The sequence below is a fragment of the Geotrypetes seraphini genome, chromosome 10 (assembly GCF_902459505.1).
Source record: "Geotrypetes seraphini chromosome 10, aGeoSer1.1, whole genome shotgun sequence".
Taxonomy (NCBI): domain Eukaryota; kingdom Metazoa; phylum Chordata; class Amphibia; order Gymnophiona; family Dermophiidae; genus Geotrypetes; species Geotrypetes seraphini.
Genome location: NC_047093.1, coordinates 65591678 through 65612134, shown reverse-complemented (window position 1 = coordinate 65612134; position 20457 = coordinate 65591678). Strand labels below are relative to the sequence as shown.

At 43.4% G+C, this 20457-nt stretch overlaps 1 protein-coding gene across 3 annotated transcripts in view; it reads right to left on the bottom strand.

The window, feature by feature from the left end:
• The window catches only part of GSN (gelsolin), a 91949-nt gene that overhangs the window by 20785 nt on the left and 50707 nt on the right, over positions 1-20457 (bottom strand). For all 3 annotated transcript variants that reach the window (XM_033960770.1, XM_033960768.1, XM_033960769.1), the window contains exons 8-10: positions 18059-18147; positions 14270-14485; positions 9643-9776 (exon numbers count right to left, since the gene is read on the bottom strand). In XM_033960770.1, the coding sequence (XP_033816661.1) occupies positions 9643-9776; positions 14270-14485; positions 18059-18147 (439 nt within the window). The remainder of the gene's footprint in view (positions 1-9642; positions 9777-14269; positions 14486-18058; positions 18148-20457) is intronic.

Genomic DNA, 20457 nt, shown 5'->3' with positions numbered 1-20457 from the left:
TGATTTAGGCTTAATGAGGTCATGGAAAATCCATCAAATACAAGGGGGTGGGGGTGGGAGGAATTCCTAAATGTCAAGGATGTGAGCCTTCGCTGAGGTTTTGGGGCTTTAGTTAACAATATTTCTATTTAAACCTTCTTGATAAATCATTTGGAAAATAGTGGGTGCATTTTCAGAATTATGTCAATGTCTGTAACATTAAGATGAGAACAGATTCACTAAGTCTAAGAAACACCTGTTTCTCCCTCCCCTCCAAAAAGCACAGGAAATATCATAGCAAACCATAGAAATATTTTGGTGAATATTTCGGCTGCTAGTGCAATCTTCCCTCTTAAGTTTACTGGACTACTGTAATATTGTATATATAGGGTCTTATTTGAAAATTCTTAAGAGATTAAGGGCAGTCCAGAACACTGCTGTTCGCCTTATCTTCGGTTTAAAAAAATAGGAGCATATCACTCTGTTCTATCACAAGTTGCACTGGCTACTGGTGGAATCTAGAGTGTTCAAATTTTCTTGTATCTGTTACAAAGTAGTATTTGGTCTGTCACCAGGTTATCTCCTTTCTCATTTTTCTTGGAGTCATTTTAATAAGAATACAAGGAGAGTGAAGCCATTTTAAGGCCAAATGGGATCGGCACATGGGATCTTTTCACAGGGCAAAGGTAGGGGAGGGACATTAAGGTAGGCAGACTAGATGGGCTGTGGCCCTTATCTGCCGTCTATTTCTATGTTTCTATGTTTCTATTTACTTATCCTTCTATAAAATCTTGCTGCTACAAGAGGTTCCTGGAGAAAACTTTCTCCTTTCAGGTCATGAAAATGGATACATGGCTCGGAAAAATGATGGTAGAAGCTTCTTATTATTTAGATTTTAGGAAACTATTAAAGACTCAATTATTTAATAGGCTGACATCGTAATGTTTTTACATTTGCTCTCATTTTAACCACTTTCATTTATTCTTTATGTTTCTTATCCATATGGTTTACATTTTTATCTTGATCAATTTTGTTGAAATGTATGCACTGCCTTTTATCGTATTGTACTGAGATTTTTACTGGAAATGTATGTATGCATTGTTTTTTCTTATGCTGTGAGCCACTCAGAACCTCCCCGGTATGGCAGCATATAAATAAATAATAATAATACTCATGGTATGGTCTAGATCAGTGGTTCCCAACCCTGTCCTGGGGGACCACCAGGCCAATTGGGTTTTCAGGCTAGCCCTAATGAATATGCATAGAGCAGATTTGCATGCCTATCACTTCCATTATATGCAAATATCTCTCATGTATATTCATTAGGGCTAGCCTGAAAACCCGATTGGCCTGGTGTTCCTCCAGGACAGGGTTGGGAATCACTGGTCTAGATAACAAGATTTGAGTGTTCTGCTTTTAAAATACAATAGAAAACTATTTACTTGATAGATTATTGATCCCTTATGACCCACCAAGATCTTTGAGATCCATAACCCAATCTAACCTTAATATCCCTTCATTGAAGATGATTGGCACACGTCGTACTACCATTTTTTCGGTAACAGCCCCAACGATTTGGAATTCTCTTCCGTTGTATTTAAAAATGGAAAATAATCTAACATCATTCAAAAGCAAATTAAAATGCTTCCTATTTAAAGATGCTTTTAACTGAAGTTTTACTTTATCTTAAATTCAATTTTAACTGACGTCTTAATTTTAATCTCTTTTTTACTTTTTTTAATTAATCTCCCTGCCCTTTTGTTTTTTCCATTAATGTCTCTTCCATTTACTATAACTATTGTATTTCTCCCCTCTTTACCTTGTGTGTCTTTTGTTCGTTCGTCCACAACAACTTTGTATGTATTATAGTTCGTCTATAGTTTTCTTTTTTTTTAAAAAAAAAAAAAAGTATGTATTAATTGTAATATTGTTTGTCTAAAGGAAAAATTTTTTTTACTCTGTACAACGCTTTGTAGAATCGATAAGGCGTTTAATCAAATAATTAAAATAAACAATAAACAATACTTGCTAATGAGCGTTTTCCATTTTGGCTCCTAAAATCAGGAATCTTGCCTTTACAGCAGAAAACAGATTCCCACTCCATCTACAACCACTTTAACACTATTGCATTTTCAGAAGCTCTATATCGTACATGATATGTTTCCAGCCATTAGTTAATATAATATGAATTTTAACATTATTGTAAAGATTTTATTTATTTATTCATTCATTCATTCATTCAATTTTCTATTCCGTTCTCACAGAACGGTTTACATGAATTAATTTATTTAGGTACTCAATCATTTTTCCCTGTTTGTCCTAGTGGGCTCACAATCTATCTAATGTACCTGGGGCAATGGGGAGATTAAGTGACTTGCCCAGGGTCACAAGGAGCAGCATTGCACTGTATTATATAATACACTAGTGTTTATGCCCGTTAGATTAACGGATGCTAGATTATATGTCTGTCTGTCTTTCTTTCTATCTCTCTCCCTGCCCCTGTCTTTCTTCCTTTCTTTCTGTCTCTCTCCCTCCCGCTGTTTATCTGGTGATGGGACAATCGCGCACCAGACACCAGTGCGCCGACAATCGAGCGCTGACAATTCGGCGCAAGACACAAGCGCGCCGCAGGAAAACTTAGTTTTAAAGAACTCCGACGGGGGGGGGGGGTGTAGGAGGGAACCCTCCCAATTTACTGCATAGTGTTCATGCTGCCATTAGAGGGGGGCGGGGGGGTGCAACCCCACATTATAGGGAAAATGGAACTTTTCCCGAAAAAAATCAGAAAAAGTTCCGTTTTCTCTATAATGGAGGATTCCAACCCTTCAAACTCCCCCCCGACAGCAGCGTGAACACTATGCAGTAAAGTGGGGGGGGGGGTTCCCCACTCACACCCCGCTTCGGATCTCTTTAAAACTAGGTTTTCCCGCGGCGCGCTGGTGTCTCGCGCTGAATTGTCTGCCCTCCATTGTTGGCACGCTGGTGTCTCACACGCGACTATGAACCGTTTTTCTTTCTTTCTTTCTTTTTCTCTCCCTGCCCCGTCTATCTTTTTTTTCTTTCTTTCTGTCTCTCTCCCTGGCCCCATGTTTGTCTGTTTTTCTTTCTTTCTGTCTCTCTCCCTGGACCCATGTCTGTCTGTCTTTCTTTCTGTGTCTCTCCCTGCCTGCTGTCTGTCTTTCTTTCTGTCTGTCTCTCTCCCTGCCCGCTGTCTATCTTTCTTTCTTTCTGTCTCTCTCCATGGCCCCCTGTCTGTCTTTTTTTCTGTCTCTCTCCCTACCCCTGTCTGTCTGTCTCCCTGCCCTCTGTCTGTCTGTCTTTCTGTCTCTCTCCCTGGCCTCCTGTCAGTTTTTCTTTCTGTCTGTCTCTCTCCCTGCCAGCTGTCTGTCTTTCTTTCTATCTGTCTCTCTTCCTGCCCGCTGTCTGTCTTTCTTTCTGTCTGTCTGTTTCCCTGCCTGCTGTCTGTCTGCCTTTCTTTCTGTCTGTCTCTCTCCCTGCCCGCTGTCTTTCTTTCTGTCTGGTCTGTTTCCCTGCCTGCTGTCTGTCTATCTTTCTTTCTGTCTGTCTCTCTCCCTGCCCCCTGTCTGTCTGTCTTTCTGTCTGTCTCCCTGCCCTCTGTCTTGCTTTCTGTCTGTCTCCCTGGCCCCTGTCTGTCTTTCTTTCTGTCTGTCTCTCTCCTTGCCCGCTGCCTGTCTTTCTTTCTTTCTGTCTGTTTCCCTGCCTGCTGTCTGTCTGTCTTTCTTTCTGTTTGTCTCTCTCCCTGCCCGCTGTCTGTCTTTCTTTCTGTCTCTCTCCTTGCCCATTGTCTGTCTATCTTTCTTTCTTTCTGTCTCCCTCCCTGGCCCCCCGTCTGTCTTTCTGTCTGTCTCTCTCCCTGCCCGCTGTCTGTCTTTCTTTCTTTCTGTCTCTCTCCCTGCCCACTTTGTGTCTTTCTTTCTCATGCGCTGAGACGCTTCAGCTCCAGCCCCCTTCTCCCACCTACCCTTAAATCATTCCTTTTACCTCCTGCTAGTCGTTTCCAACGACCCCAGCCTAACAACCGCCAACCACAGTCTGGATGCTGAGCGTCGGTATGCCTGCTTCCCTGTTATTTTTGTGCTCGTCTTGCTCCTGTTAGACAGAGTGAGGGCAGGAGGGGGTGTCACTGCCATGGTGGTCACCTCCATGCGTCCGTGCTTCCGTATTCACAGTAGGAGTCAGTGGCGCCGAGGGAGGGTGATGGGGAAACCGCCGCTGGTTCCTTCTACTGAGCATGCATGAGCAAGGAAGCACAGAGGCACGGAGATTGAAGTGCGCATGCGCGATAAGGGTTTTATTATAGCGGATAGTATGTTCTGACTCAATATTCAAAAGGGGTTAACCAGGTAGAAGAGGTTCCTGCCCAGTTAAACCCTGCTGAACTGGCCACTGCGAATAAATGGGTAATGATGCTGAATATTGCTTGTGACCTCAGAGATACTCTTCAACCAGTGTCAGGGCAGAGCCAGCACTTAAACAGTTAGCGGTGATATTCAGACCGCTAACCAGTTAAGTTAGTGGATAAGTTTAGGACAGCAAAAAAGGCTGTCTCAATCTTATCAGCCCCAGTCTTAATATCGGTCAGTTCCTGGATAACCTCCGGGTGACTGCACTTACTCAAATATTCAGTGCCAGAGCCTGGACATAGCCTGTCATTGAATATTCGGTCTTAAATCAGTGCACGGCAGTCTGCGGCTTAAAAACCTTTGACCACTGTGAGCAGACTATAAAGCCCTCTGTATTTTACTATTCATGTACAGGTTTTATTTGTATTGTACTATTTGTCTATATTGGAGCAGAGGAGTAACCTCAAGGTTAGAGCAGCTGACTGGGAACAAGAAAACCCAGGTTCAAATCCCACAGCAGCTCCTTCTGGCCTTGGCCGTGTCACTTAACCCTCCATGTCTCAGAGGGCAACGGCAAACCACACCTGTATTGTGCCAAGAAAGCCTCAGCATATGGTCATTAGAAGTCAACTCTGATTCAAGGGCAAATCTGGCTTTGTCTATATTATTTAGTATAACATCTCACTATTGACAATTCAACAATATAATTTACAGAACATCTATTGTCAACTTTTCATATTTTAACCCACCCCTATTCACCCACCACCCTTGGTCCTGACTTATGTCTTTGGCCTTGTTTCTTATGGACCCCCTCATGCTTCCCATTGTCTATATTATGTACTATGAATATTTGATTAAGCTGTCTAGTGTGGCGCAGTGGTTAAAGCTACACCCTCAGCACCCTGAGGTTGTGGGTTCAACCCCACGCTGCTCCTTGTGACCCTGGGCAAGACACTTAATCTCCCCCTTGCCCCAGGTACATTAGATAGATTGTGAGCCCGCCAGGACAGACAGGGAAAAATACTTGAGTACCTGAATAAATTAATGTAAACTGTTCTGAGCTCCCTTGGGAGAACAGTATAGAAAAATTGAATAAATAAATAAACATTGTTGTAATAAGTGGGTTAAAAATGAATAAACTGAAATGAAACCACAGACCGCACAGATTTAAATATAATGAGATGAAGAGATACTCAGATCACATCAACTGGTCCAATTTCAAGGAGGGTCCCCACTCGACATCTTCTGCGGATACATAAAAGCGGCCCAAGTAAAGGGACCCTTAACTCTGGACCTAGTTGAGATCATGTCCTAAAACTCTGGTGATCCTCTCCTGAAAAGAAATGTCATCCATTTCTGCGATGGTTGGGTGGGGGAGCACTGGACCAATTGACGCGGAATGACCCAGAAAAAGCAAAAGCGATTAACAGAAGAAAACTGTCTGAAGCAGCAGAATATTCCGGATATAGCACAGATCTCGGCAGAAAATGAGAAGAAACATGCCTGGATCTTTTGAAGAATAGCTTTATGGTTCTGATAAATATGTCTTCTTTGATCCGACACACCTAACCAAATTTGTGGCATTGAAACGTCTCGAGAAAGGTGAAAAAATAGAAGTAACAACAGCAATACATGATTAGCTCCCCGCGATTTCATCCATTTAGATTTTCTTAAGTATAAGATTAATCTTATGATTCTTTTGTTTTAATCCACCCTATTGAAGTCTAGGATCCAATTATTGTGGACTAGAGATTGTCTTTATAAGGAGAAGATGTTATGATATTTAATATCTTCTATATTGTATTGTAATTTGTTTTCTTTTTCTTTATTTGTATTCAAAACAATCTTACTGTACAAGATGTTTATGCTTGGGAATAATGTATAAAATTATAAATAAATAAATTTAAAAAGAAGAATAGCTTCTATCCTCTCAGTAGTGGATGCTGAGCTTGATTTACTGGTCAAATGCCATAAAGCTTGGTAAGAAGTTAAAATAAAAAAAGACATCCAGTGAATGATTCATTTCGTACTGATGTGTTTGTGTATTGTAACTAAGTCTCCCTCTAACTGAATGAGAAAGAAATAGCAGAACACTGGTCACGTAACCCAAGTTTTCTGGTAACCCAGGTGCTCCCAGAGTAACAGTTTGTTGTTGTTGGCATTTTGCTGCACTGGGAAATATTATATTCAGCTCCTTCTGGCCTTGGCCATGTCACTTAACCCTCCAAGTCTCAGAAGGCAACGGCAAACCAAAAATCTCAGCTGCAACACGGTCTATTCTTTTCTAGAGCTGCATTCAGCTGCTGCCTTCTCTCTGTGCAGCTAAACAGTCTGCAGGCACGTGCCTGGCGAGAAAACAATCTTTTAGTAACTGTCCTTTCCACTTTCCACAAGGAAGAAAGCGCACTATTAGCAACACTTCAAGGCAGTAGCTTCCCTGTCCCTCCCTTCCTCTCACATACATTACTTTAAGGTCCTATATAGAGAATAACACAGGGACAAAGTTTGTCCCCATCCCCACCGTGTCCCCACAAGCTCTGTCCCTGTCTCCGCCCTGACCCAACAGACTTTGTCCTCATTTCCACAAGCCTCAAAACACATATGAATTTACCATAAATACTCGAATATAACAGACTCTGTCCTCATTTTCACAAGCCTCAAACACATATGAATTTACCATAAATACTCAAATATAAGACGATCTCAATATAAGTCGAGGTACCCCTTTTCCCAGCACCCAGCACCCTTCACTCCCTGCCAGGCTATGCACCCAGCCCCTCTCACACCCTGCCCTGTCAGGCTCTCCACCCTGTCCCCCCTCCCTGCCAGGCTCTGCACCGAGCCTGCCATATGACCTGGTAGTCCAGTGGTAGGCCGGGACAGGAGGGATCCCTCCCATCTCCTGTCCCAGCCGACTCTGACAATATTTTTATCTCCCTCCCTTTCCCCCACATACCTTTTTGAATCCCTGGTGGTCCAGGGTTGTACTAGGCAGGAGTGAGCTTCCTGTGCTCCTTCCCTGCGCTGAACCCCTCCCTGAATGGCGGCCTCAAGTTCTCGCAGCCCAGTGGTGTACCAGGTATGGAGCAAGCTTTCTGCACACCAGTCCAGCCCTGAGCTGCTCCCTGAATGGCTGTCACCAGTTCTCACAAGTCCCACCAGAACTGGTGGCAGCCATTCAGCGAGCTGCTCAGTGCCTGGCAGGAGCGCAAAAAGCTCACTCCTGCCTGGTACCCCGTTGGCTCACATGAACTTGCAGCAGCCATTCAGAGGGGCTCTCAGCATGGGGCAGGAGCGCAGAAAACTCGCTCCTGTCCAGTACGCCGCTGAACCACCAGGGATTCAAAAAAGTACATGGGGGGAGGCGAGAGGGAAGTTAAAAAATTGTCAGAGTTGGCCGAAACAGGAGACAGGAAGCATCCCTCTTGTCTCGGCCCACCAGGTCATACGGCAGACCCGGCAGAGGCCTGCAATAAGTTTGGGAGGGGATGGGTTGAATATAAGATGAGACCCCCATTTGGGGGCCATTTTTTTGGCCCAAAAATCTCATCTTATAGTTGAGTGTATATGGTATATCTTTTTATTAAAGTATAAAAAGGGACAATATTCTGTACAACTGTTTATACATCACAAATAGAGCCTTCCATTTCTGTCTGGTTTTGGTACAACCTTCTCAAAGATTCAGTTGCCTACGTTTTTACATCATCTGGGAAGGTAATTGAATTGTCTTTCAGACATGGATGTAGAGAACCTAAACTGTATAGTGAATGAACAGGAAAATAAGTGTCTATTAAATGTTAGAAATGATCCTTGATGCCAGCAACGATGGATGAATCTGTTGCGGTAACAGTAAGATGTTTGAGCAACTGGGCACATGATGGAAGGACGTTGCAGATGGCAGACAAGACACAAATGATGTCATTTAACAGTACAAGCATTGAAATTCAAAAGCAGCTTCTGAAGTTTTTATTTAATCATTGAATTCAGTTACCAATTGTCTGTTTTACATATCAATACTAGTCTTAAGTTTTTAGAGAATGACATGGGGACAAAGTCTGTCCCCATCCCCGCAGGCTCTGTCCCTGTCCCCACCCCACGGGTGGCCGTCCCTGTGTCATTCTCTAGTCCTATAGAGCTCTGGTTACAAGATAGAGAACCTGGATTTGGATCACATATCTGATGGGACCAGCGGAACCGACGGAAGCCATGAAAATAAGGCACTCAGGCATAGGTAAGAAAGGCTGTAACTACTTCAGAAGCTGCTCCCATAAAAAGCAGCATGGATTTGGAGATACCCTCCATGCTGCTTTTTATGGGAGGGTATCTCCCATAAAACTTTTTGGAACTTTTTGGAAAGTTGCCCCTCCAACCAAGGGCCAGTGTAGGACCCCTACCATCCAAATGCCACCTGGGATGGGAACAACATATGGGACTGCAAAAAAGGATCATCACTGCTTGAATCACACTCTCCCCCTCTTATTCTTCCCACCAACCCAGACCCCAAAAGTCTCTGAATTGCAAACAACAGGATCCCAAGGTGCAGGATAAAAAATACAGTCTGCGTACAAAATTAGGAATGCAGTCACAGCAGCTCATTTCCATTCTAGGGATTTATTCTTATCTCCTTGCTAACAACCAGCTCAGATGGGTCTGAAAGTCTTTTTCTGCCATCAGTTACCATGTCACAACTATGCAAGTTCTCTATTTCAATCCCATGAAATGGGTGATGAATATCAAATATAAAACAGAGCAGTGTATTGTGACTGCCATGTTAGTCCACTTGGGTATGTAGAAATTAGAGATCAGCATTCAAGTTGCAGGTGATACCTTTTTTATTGGATTAATTTAATGTACCTTTGACAAGCTCTCGAGAGTTATTCTGACATGATAAAGAGAGGATAACTCTCAAAAGCTTGTCATAGATACAATCCAATAAAAATATCATTTGCAAGCTAGGGCTCCTTTTACTAAGCCGCGGTAGCGTTTTTAGCGCACGCTGCAGATTAGCGCCAGCTCAAGGGAGGCGTTAGCTTCTAGCGCGCGAGGCAATTTAGCGCGCGCTAAAACCGCTAGCGCAGCTTAGTAAAAGGAGCCCTTAATATTGACCTTTATTTCCACAGACACTCAGTAAAAAAGCGAAACACTAAGGAACAATATGCTCTGAACCACCAAAGAAAGTTTCTTCACATCACTGGCTCAATATGATCCATTTTCTTTACCACTCGCCCAGTTTACAGATGGAAGCTTTTGCATCATTTGCTTTGTTTTTGGCAACTGTCCTGTTGATAAATCCACTCACCAGGTGTAGATAATTTGTCCTTGTTTTCCTCCAAGCTTGTAATTATACAAAATAATATAGCTGTCCCCTCCATAGAACTGACCATAGTGGGAAGGATCCACAGGAACCTTGGCAGAGCCTTCAATACGCCAGATCTAACAAAAAGGAGAAATAATGATAAGAAGCAGAAACAAGGTGACCTGTAGTTTACTGCCAGTCATAGCTCTGCAGCGCCATCTGCTGGGAAACATTAAATGAGTTGTACAGTGGAACCTCGGTTTGCGAGTAACCCGTTTTGCGAGTGTTATGCAAGACAAGCAAAACACTCAGCAAACTTTTGACTCGCAAACCGAGCACTGCCCCGATAAACGAGCACTTACAGCCCAGGAAGTGCCGCTTTGGGGGATTCCTCTTCCGTCTTCCGGCCAGCCTTCCACGTTGGGTGCCTTCCGCAGGTTGGAGGACCTCTGTCTGGGCCTGCGCGGCTGAGTGCCATCCCGCCTGCGCATTGCGTGTGACACACACAGCGTCAATCATCGGCGTTGTGCGTGTCATGCTTGGCTGCGTGGGCTCAGGTGGGGGCTCTCCAGCATGCGGGAGGCATCCGATGTGGAGGGCTGGCCGGCGGATGGAGGAGGCATCCCTCTGAAGCGGCACTGCGAGGTTCTCCAGTGGCTGGCGGACATTAGATGCATCCCCCCCGAAGCGGCACTGTGGGGTTCTTCTTCGGATGATGGACGGAAGACGTGGACAGAGGAGATGGCACTGCAGCACCCGGCACCTGACAGGTACAGACCCCGGGTTCTGGAATGAATTGTCGGTGTTGCCACTATTTTCTATGGGGAACTTTGCTTTGATAAATGAGCGTTTTGGAATACGAGCATGCTCCTGGAACGGATTATGCTCGCAATCCAAGGTACCACTAAATTTGCCCTTCTGTAACTAAAGCTTGGATGCACTAAATGCTCCGATTGTCTAATTATAGTCACTAAACCAGTCAAACTGGTTTAGCGACTGACCTAATTTTTCGATCTGATGTACAAAATGGCTCTCCGCATGCTTTCCCGTGCATTCATACATTCTCTGACTGCCATGCAAATGAGGTCCTATGGGAAAAGCCTTAGGTATCCGGGCCAATTAGAGTCTTAAGCCCCTCTCAGTGCATGCCAGGAAGCACCAGGAAGGGGCAGGCCCACCATTTTGAAGAGGCAGACCTGCTGGCAGGAGGGAGTAGACATCCCTCCTGCCGGTCTTCTAAAAAAGGTACCAGGGGGTATGCTTGAACTGGGGGAGGTTCCGACATGACTCCCCCCAGCCCACCAGTGCCTTCCTTTGAATACTTGTTGGTGGGGTGATGGGAGGGGGCCTTTGTGTCAGGGAGTTGTGGGGGGTGTGGGGTCCTGGTGGCCCGGATTCACTAGGGTTGCCGAGGCAGAAGGGAGTGGGCATCCTTCCTGTCTTTCTTATTTTTCAGGGGCAATTGCTGTCATTTGGGGGGGGGTGTTCGGCGGCTGTCATCGGAGTGTGCCGCTGTCATCGGGGGCCCACGGTTGTCGTTGTGGGGGGAGAGTTCAGCGGCTGTCATTGGAGGGGTGCTGCATGTCACTTGCCACTCCTAGGCACACCAATTTATGCCTACCAATGGCAAGGTTAAGAGGGTGCGCCTACACATGGGTGCACCTGTGCTGACCTTATACTAATATTCTACAATGGAATCTTGGTGTACACATGGGTGAAGCATAAGCAGGCCAGTGAGGCATGTACTTTACAGAATACTCCAGTATCAACCATGCATCTCACTTGGTGCACCCTGGCATGCCAACTTAAGTCTGCTATTAACATGGTGTAAGTGGGTATACCTTTACATGGGCATGCCAAAGCCTACCTATTACTAGTATTCTATAACAGAATCTTGGCACCAAGATACCATTATAGAATTGTCACTAACTGCATGGCATTTGAGCACCTAGACTGAGGTGCCAATTTATAGAATTGCCTTTTTTTTCTGTTTGCTTAAAAGCAACCCAGGCAGCAATCATTATTGTAAAAAGACAGCTCAGGCCTAAGGCAGGGAGTTAATTAAATGAGGAACAACCAACAAAAGGTCCTTTTTATTGATCTGAACAACCAACAAAAGGTTCTTTTTTATTGATTTGCTTTTAATTAATTCTTCAAGCTGTCGAAGGATTTACATAATCATGCACCAGCAGCTTAAATCCATTCTACGCTCAACTCACAAACACCTGAAGGGGACAAAAACCTTGAAAAATGAACAGCCAGGAAACCTTAGTGAAAGAACTGTTATAAGTATAAGCACCCCACAAGAGCTTGAAGGGAAAGCAATATGGTACATGACAAGACCTGTGTATGAAAAGGGTTCTTCAGTGCTTAGAGCTGCCTATTTATGCCTCCCTAATACTCACCCCGTCTACTACGACTAGTTATTTCTGTAACGCTGCTGGATGTACATTAAAACTTTTAAGAGACAGTCCCTGCTTAGCAAAGCTTGCAATCTAATCCAACAAGCAAATGGGACAAGTAGGGGGGTTAGGGAGTTTCTCAAGCTTAGGTACTTTACAAGCGAGTAGGGGTTAGGAGTTAATAGCAACCTTGAAAAAGTGGGCGTTTTTGCCTGGATTTGAATACTGCCAGAGATGGAACTTAACGCACTGACTCAAGTAGTCTGTTCCAGGCGTATGGTGCAGCAAGAGAGAAGGAACACAGGGCTAGATTCACTATAGTCAGCAATTGTTGCTAAACCTGTTTTCACAGGTTTAGCAACAATCGTTGCTAACCGACCCGATTCACTAAACAGCCCACCGTGTGTTTTTCCCCCCTCGATCGCCCATTTTCCGATTCAGCCATGCGAATTAGTAAAACCCCATGCAAAATAGCCAAGCGACTGATTCACTTACATTGCTTGGCTATTTAGCATTGGGTTTTACCGATCCTAAAACCTGATTGCTGTAGACCTGTTGGTAACTGTGTTACTGACAGGTCTGCCTGGTGGATTTTTTTTCAATGATACAAATATTTTGCGTGTATTACACACGCAAAATATCTGTCCCATAAAAAAAATTGAAAAAAATCCCCACTGCCATTGACGGCCCTCCCCAACGACCCCCGACAATCATGCGACCCCTCCCCCCTTCCTCGATAATTGCAGCGACCCACCCGAACCTAAAACAAATGGCAGGAGGTATACCCGCTCCCTCCTGCCATAAAGGACCTCCCCTTTCCACCCCAAAGAAAATGGCAGGAGGAATGCTCACTCCCTCCTGTCCACAAATACTCCCACCAAAAAAAAAAGGCAAGAGGAATGCACACTCCCTCCTGCCACCGGAGGCCCCTTCCCCTACAGGCCCCCTCCCCCTCCAGGCTCCATACCTTTGGCATTGGGAGCAGGAGGTACTGAAAACACCTCCTGCTCCGGCTTCTCCACAACAACACTGGGCCTTAGGCCCCTACCTGGTGCATCATGTGATGCATGGGGAGGGGCCTCCATGCAAATCATTTGCATGCAAATTTTTTTGAGGGGGCATATATTTTTGGGGCATATATTTTCTCGAATCTTGGATGAAATACCATGGTGCCTCTCCATAGAGTACATGATGTATTATAGTCAAAATTCTGTACTCAATATGGAATTCAATAGGCAACCAATTAAGTTTTTCAGTATTGGGGTTATATGGTCATAATGAGACACCCCAGTAATTAACCTTGCATTCGTATTCCATATCACTTGCAAGGCACGTATCCTAGCTTTCACAATACATAAGAACAATGCATTGCGAAAATCTATTTTAGAAATGACAAGACTTTGGATCACTATTTGAAAATCTAATGCTGACAGCATTGGCCTCACTCTCGAAAGTATCTTCATCTGCATGAATGTGCTCCTGATAATATGCATAATGTAATTTTCCATTGACAAATAACTGTCTAGACACCTAACAGTCTGATACATGAAGAAACTGTCAGTTTCACATGTTATGTTATGAACAAAAATGAGAACTATTGTGCTGTCACAACATAGTTTCTTCAATGGAAACATCAACAGTTGGCTTCCACTGTAGTCTCTATCTTTTGTGGAAGTCTAGTGTGACAGCACCTAATTTTATATCAGCCTGGAATATGGGGCATTAGGATGCTCCACCACATTAAAATCTGAATCCCAAATTTATAGCCACCTCATCATTAAGACTTAAGCCAACAGACATAGGAGAAGCACATACTTGAACTTTGTTTCCCCCCCAGTTAGAGGATGTAAACGCAAAAGATACCACCAATACCGTCTCTCACACCAAGCAGCATTATGGGGTAAAGATCTAGAACAATTGCTTACGCCTTCCACTTAAGGGGAATTTAGGAAACGCCTAAAAACATATCTGTTCCTGAAGTATCTAGACAGCTGACCCGTTCAATTCATTCTCTTCAATAACGGTTCTCTTGAACCGTTAACCACTATCTTTCTCCTCTGTTAAGTTCATTCAATTTGTACCATCTTTTAATCTTTGTAAACCGCATAGAACTTCACGGTCCTGCGGTATATAAAAAAACTGTTATTATTATTAAGACTGACAGGAATTTCTTGATAAAGCATCACCCAGCTGTTTAATTGAAAAGCCAGATTTGTTTGGAATGCTACCTCTTTCTTGCCTGATCCATCATCTACCATCCCGTGCTGAGCAGCCATAGCTGGGGATGAGTGGAGACTGGACACGTCGAAAGGCACATTCTCAATCTTGGCGATGTGGTTTGAGACATAGGCAATGCCCATCCCTTCTGTCTGGTCCTTGTCACGCCAGTTCTTGAAGAATTGCTTGAATAAAGGAGTCTCCCCACTCTCGGGAAGAACCTGGATCTGCAAAAGAAAATACCCAGAAAAGGATCTTTACCGATACTGCAGATAATGAAGCTGAAAATCTCGGCAGGATGCCTCGGCCTATCCCAACAGTGCTGGGATGATCTGGGGGGCGGAGCTAAGCTGGAGCCAGGAGTTAACCAGCAGGCAGCAATATTTACTCCATTAACTGGTTAACTATCTGGATAAAATTAGGACAGCAAAAAGGCTACTGCTGCTACCATTACTTATCAGTTTATAGGACTCTTAGGCATACAGGTTCGGATTCTATAAATTATGCTCAAAATTAGGTGCTGGAAAATATTGGCGCTAAGCGCTATTCTGTAAAGGCTGAGCACCCTTTGTAGAATAGCACTTAAGCGCGGATCTCACGCCTAACTTTGGACACCAGATGCACGCCTGCTGAAACCTGGGGTACATGCTGGTGCCCACATTACGTGCACTGACCCAGTATTGTATAACTACACATGCACATTTTTGGAACATCCAGACACACCCAAGCTCCTTCCATGGCCATGCCCTCTTTTGAGATACTAAACTAAACTTTAAGTTTATATACCGCATCATCTCCACGGATGTGGAGCTCGGCACGGTTTACATATAGGAAGAGAAGGAAAAAAAAAAGTTTACATGAACTTATATATAGAAGAGAAGAGTAAGGGGGGATAGAATTACATTTTAGTGAAAAGCCAGGTTTTCAGTTGCTTGCGGAATAATTAGAGGGAGCCCAGGTTCCGCAGCGGGGTAGTAAGGTCATTCCAAAGACCTGTGATTCTGAAGAGAAGGGATTTTCCCAGTTTGATACACGTTATGGAAGTTAAGCACATCGCCTTATAGAATAGTGCGCAGCCAGATGCACACGCAAATATTAATGAGTGCCAATTAACAACAATAATTGGTGGTTAATGCCCAATTATCGGTATCATTGAACTCAAAATTAGGATGCGCAAACCTGGGCCCAAATAAAGAATAAGGGAATTTCATTTATTATGAGAATGATTAAAACAATATGGGTATCAAACAGATGAATAAGAGGTTGTGGCCCAAATTCTATATATGTTGCCTAAAACAGTGGTCCCCAACCCTGTCCTAGAGGACCACCAGCCAGTCGGGCTTTTGGGATGACCCTAATGAATACGCATGAGAGAGATTTGCACATAATGGAGGTGAAAGGCATGCAAATCTGCCCCATGCGTATTCATTAGGGCTATCCTGAAAACCTGACTGACTAGTGGTCCTCCAGGATAGGGTTGGGGACCACTGGCCTATAATATCAGCCCCCAAAAGGCCGGAAATTAGTGCAATTCCATAAGCCGCCTCTGGAGTTAAAAAGCACGGTTTGTAGAATCACACCTAGTGCCTGTCCATGTGACCCACGTTTAATTGCAGGTATTTATGCCAAGGAAAGCCACGCCTAAACGTCTGCACCTAAGTTCTGAGTGGATCGAGTGTATTCTATAACAGTGCACCTAAACTTTTAGGAATGCCCACAATCCGCTCATGCTCTTCCCTGGCCATGCCCCTTTTTGAGATCCGTGCACTAGAATTTACACGCATCACTTTATAGAAAACGTTTAGAAAGTTGTGTGCGTAAATTCTAATTAGTGTCAATAATTGCTTAATTGGCAATTATTGCTACCAATTTGCTTGCTAACTAATTAAATTGCACACGGAAATCGACAATGTGCATACATTTGCAAGTGCAAACTTTGGCCGCAGCATACAGAATCCAGCCCTTAGAGTAAAAAGCAGCCTCAGAAAGGTGGGTTGTAAGCCTCAATTTGAATAGGGCCAGAGATGAAGCATGACATACTGATTCAGGAAGTTTATTCCAGACTTACAGTTAGAGAATGACATGGGGACAAATTTTTCCCTACGGGAACTCATTTTCCCATCCAGGTAAGTTCTTTTCCTGTCCCTGCCCCATTCCTGCAAGCTCCATCCTCATCTGCACAAGCCTCAAACACTTTAAAATCCTAAGCAGCAACATTCTAGAGCTCAGATTGTGATGTCATAATGCCTCATTCCACCAATACCTAAGCTCTATCCTCATCTGCACAAGCCTAAGTAGCAACATTCTAGAGCTCAGACTGTGATGTCATAATGCCTCATTCCACCAATGCCTAAGCTCTGTCCTCATCTGCACAAGCCTCAAACACTTTAAAATCCTAAGCAGCAACATTCTAGAGCTCAGATTGTGATGTCATAATGCCTCATTCCACCAATACCTAAGCTCTATCCTCATCTGCACAAGCCTAAGTAGCAACATTCTAGAGCTCAGACTGTGATGTCATAATGCCTCATTCCACCAATGCCTAAGCTCTGTCCTCATCTGCACAAGCCTCAAACACTTTAAAATCCTAAGCAGCAACATTCTAGAGCTCAGATTGTGATGTCATAATGCCTCATTCCACCAATACCTAAGTTCTGTCCTCATCTGCACAAGCCTCAAACACTTTAAAATCATAAGTGTTCGAGGTTTGTGCAGTTAAGGCAGAGCGTACAGGAATGGGGCAGGGACAGCGTTAAAACTCCCCAGTAGAGAATAACACGGGGACAAATTTTACCCCGTCCCAGCGGGGACTCATTTTTCCGTTCCATCTTCGCGAGGTTTTTCCTGTCCCTGCCCCATTCCTATAAGCAGTTAAAGCAGAGATTACAGGAATGGGGCAGGGATATTGACAGCGACAAAACTCACGGGGATGGGACGGAGAAATTGAGTTCCTATAGGGATGGGGAGTGATTTGGTGATTTAGGGACAGATTCTGAAAACAGTGTGGTAAGTTAGGCAGGGAGGTAGGCACCCTGCTGCCACCTAACTTAATTATTTTAATTGGTGCACTAATTGATTGCACTGATTAAAAACCAATTAAAATCTCATGAAAAAAAATGTAGGCACCCAGAGGCATTCTTTTCTGAATGCCGTCGGCTTGACAAGTAGTGTGTGTAAACCTTTGAGATCCCCAGCCTTGATAAAGATGTGCGAAACACGTTGGCACTGGGGAGCTTCATTCTAAAATTGAAGCATGTTCGCTATGAAGCTAAGTTCATTTAACCTATTTAAATTATTTAATTCATCATTAAGTATAAAAGAATAAGAAAATCACCCAAAAAAAGCATTATATATAAAACATTAAAAAATGCATTACGCAGGGATGAATGAGGAAATGACATAAACATAAACCGAAGAGTGCTACTACTTGTAGGTCATATCTGATATCCCGTTGCGCTACGCATATGATACCAGAGATAACTCCCACTTGCTATTGTAATGTAATGTAATTTATTTCTTATATACCGCTACATCCGTTAGGTTCTAAGCGGTTTGAAGAAAGTATACATTAAGATTATAAATGAGAAGTAAGAAGGTACTTAAAAAATTCCCTTACTGTCCCGAAGGCTCACAATCTAACTAAAGTACCTGGAAATTAATAAAGAAGAGAAAATAAAGATGGTTGAAAAAAGAAAAATTCTATATGAACTTATAGGATGGAAATTAAACTGACAGTGTTCTTGTATCCAATCACATAGGGCAGCAACTGATATAGGAGATGGGGTAACGTTGTCATTTACCTGGGTTTGCTTGGGATATCCCATTTTTGAGATAAATTCTGTGGCCGTTTTCAGTGCCACTTTCTTTTCTTCACTGTTGGCGTTTTTGCCTGTATAGAAAAACACGCGGAACTGAATATCATCCTACTACTACTACTTATCATTTCTATACTGCTGCTAGATTTACGCAGCACTGTACATTAAACGTGTAAGAGACAACCTTTGCTTAATGGATCTTACAATCTGATTAAAACAGGCAAACAGGACAAATGAGGGTTAGGGAATTTCTCACAAAGTGAATGAAAAAACAGACATGGGGAGTTAGGAGTTAAAAGCAGCCTTGAAAAAGTAGGCTTTTAGCCTAGATTTGAATATTGCCAGAGACGGAGCTTGAGGTACGAACTCAGGCAGTCTGTTCCAGGCATACAGTGCAGTAAGATAGAAGGGACGGAGTCTGGAGTTGGCAGTAGAAGAGAAAACCAGAAGTTATATCAGAAGGAGGGACTTGGCCGAAGGAAGGCCCCGGAGCAGGCCTGTGAAGATTTTTCTTCAGTCAGCGAAGCTCCTAAGTTACTAAAAGGCGCAGGGCAGGAGGGGAAGTGGGAAGGAGAGCATACATAGGCCGACCTAAAGCAATTACATATTTTTACCGCAGGAACAAGGCTTTTTATCGCTTTCGTGGAACGGTAAAAAAGTTTGCTCCTGTACCCACAGTAAACTTTCTGTTTTTTCCCCATTCCTGTGGATTTACAGCAGGTCCCTGTCCCCATGTCATTTTCTAGTCATTAGTATAGAGGTAATACTAAAAACCATGGGAGAAGATCAGAGTACCGTGAGAATGAGTATAGTTGGAAAAATGAAGAGGTCGCAAGACAGAGCCTTGAGGTACACCAATTGATAGTGGGATAGCAATGGACGAGGATCCACCACTGCATACACTAGAAGTATGATGGGAAAGAAAACTAAGAAAGAACAGAGCCCTGAAATCCGAGTGAGGACTGCATACCTAGGAGAAGGTGGTGGTCAACAGTGTCAAAAGCAGCAGTTAGATTGAGAAGGATGAGGATAGAATAGAGGCCTTTGGATCTGGCCAGGAACAGGACATTGAGACTTTAGCAAGGGAAGTTTCTGTAGAATATAGAGGGCGAAAGCCTGATTGAACTGGGTCAAGAATAGCTTCAGATGAAAAAAATTCAAGACAACAGCGGTGAACAGCATGTTCAAGTAGCTTGGATAAGAAAGGGAGGAGGGAGTTGAGGCAATAGTTGGAAGGGCAGGTAGGATCCAGTGAGGGCTTTTTGAGGAGTGGATTAACTATGGCATCCTGGAAGTGTTCATTCTGTTTAGCACTGCCCAGCTTTGGAACGTAGAATCTGATCACTTTCTCCCATACATGGACACCATACATGGACACTTGATGATATATCAAAGTCAATTTTTTTCTTATTTAGAAATGCTGTTATTTTCCAAAGGTTGGCCAAATACTTTGTGGCACTAGCCTCCTCATCAGACCATTATGTTTTATATAAAGTACTTTAGTGCTTCTACAGTGCTTGAATAAATAAATAAATAATTAATCTTTCAACTTATCTATTTTTCTGCATTTTCTGAGTTTTCCCTTTGTCAGTAGTTATTGGGAAGGGACCTGTCATTCCGACATGTTTCGCCCGAAGGCTGTATCAAGAAAAAGTCCCCCCTTCTGCTTTAGCTCTACACCAGTGGTTCCCAAACCTGTCCTGGAGGACCCCCAGGCCAGTCGGGTTTTCAGGATAGCCCTAATGAATATGCATGGAGCAGATTTGCATGCCTATCACTTCCATTCTATGCAAATCTCTCTCATGCATATTCATTAGGGCTAGCCTGAAAACCCGACTGGCCTGGGGGTCCTCCAGGACAGGTTTTGGAACCACTGCTCTACACCATCCCAATCATTGGCAATTTTGTGACATCTTTGTCACAAAATTACCAATGATCAGGATGGTGTGGAGCTAAAGCAGAAGGGGGGACTTTTTCTTGATACAGCCTTTGGGCGAAACATGTCGGAATGACAGGTCCCTTCCCGATAACTACTGACAAAGGGAAAACTCAGAAAATGCAGAAGAAAAGATAAGTTGAAAGATTAATTATTTATTTATTTATTCAAGCACTGAAGTATAGAAGCACTAAAGCACTTTATATAAAACGTTATAACGGTCTGATGAGGAGGCTAGTGCCACATAGTATTTGGCCACTCAAACCAATTGGCTAATACTGGCACTTCTGAAGACCAATGAATAAGTAAAAATTATAAATGAACATGTTATGAAGTACTGTTTGTGGAGAACACGAGTGATAGTGTAACAGTACAAAGGACTGCTGTACACTTTAGTTATTTTTCAAAGAGCACAATAGGACTAAAAAAAAAAAAACAATTTTGTATG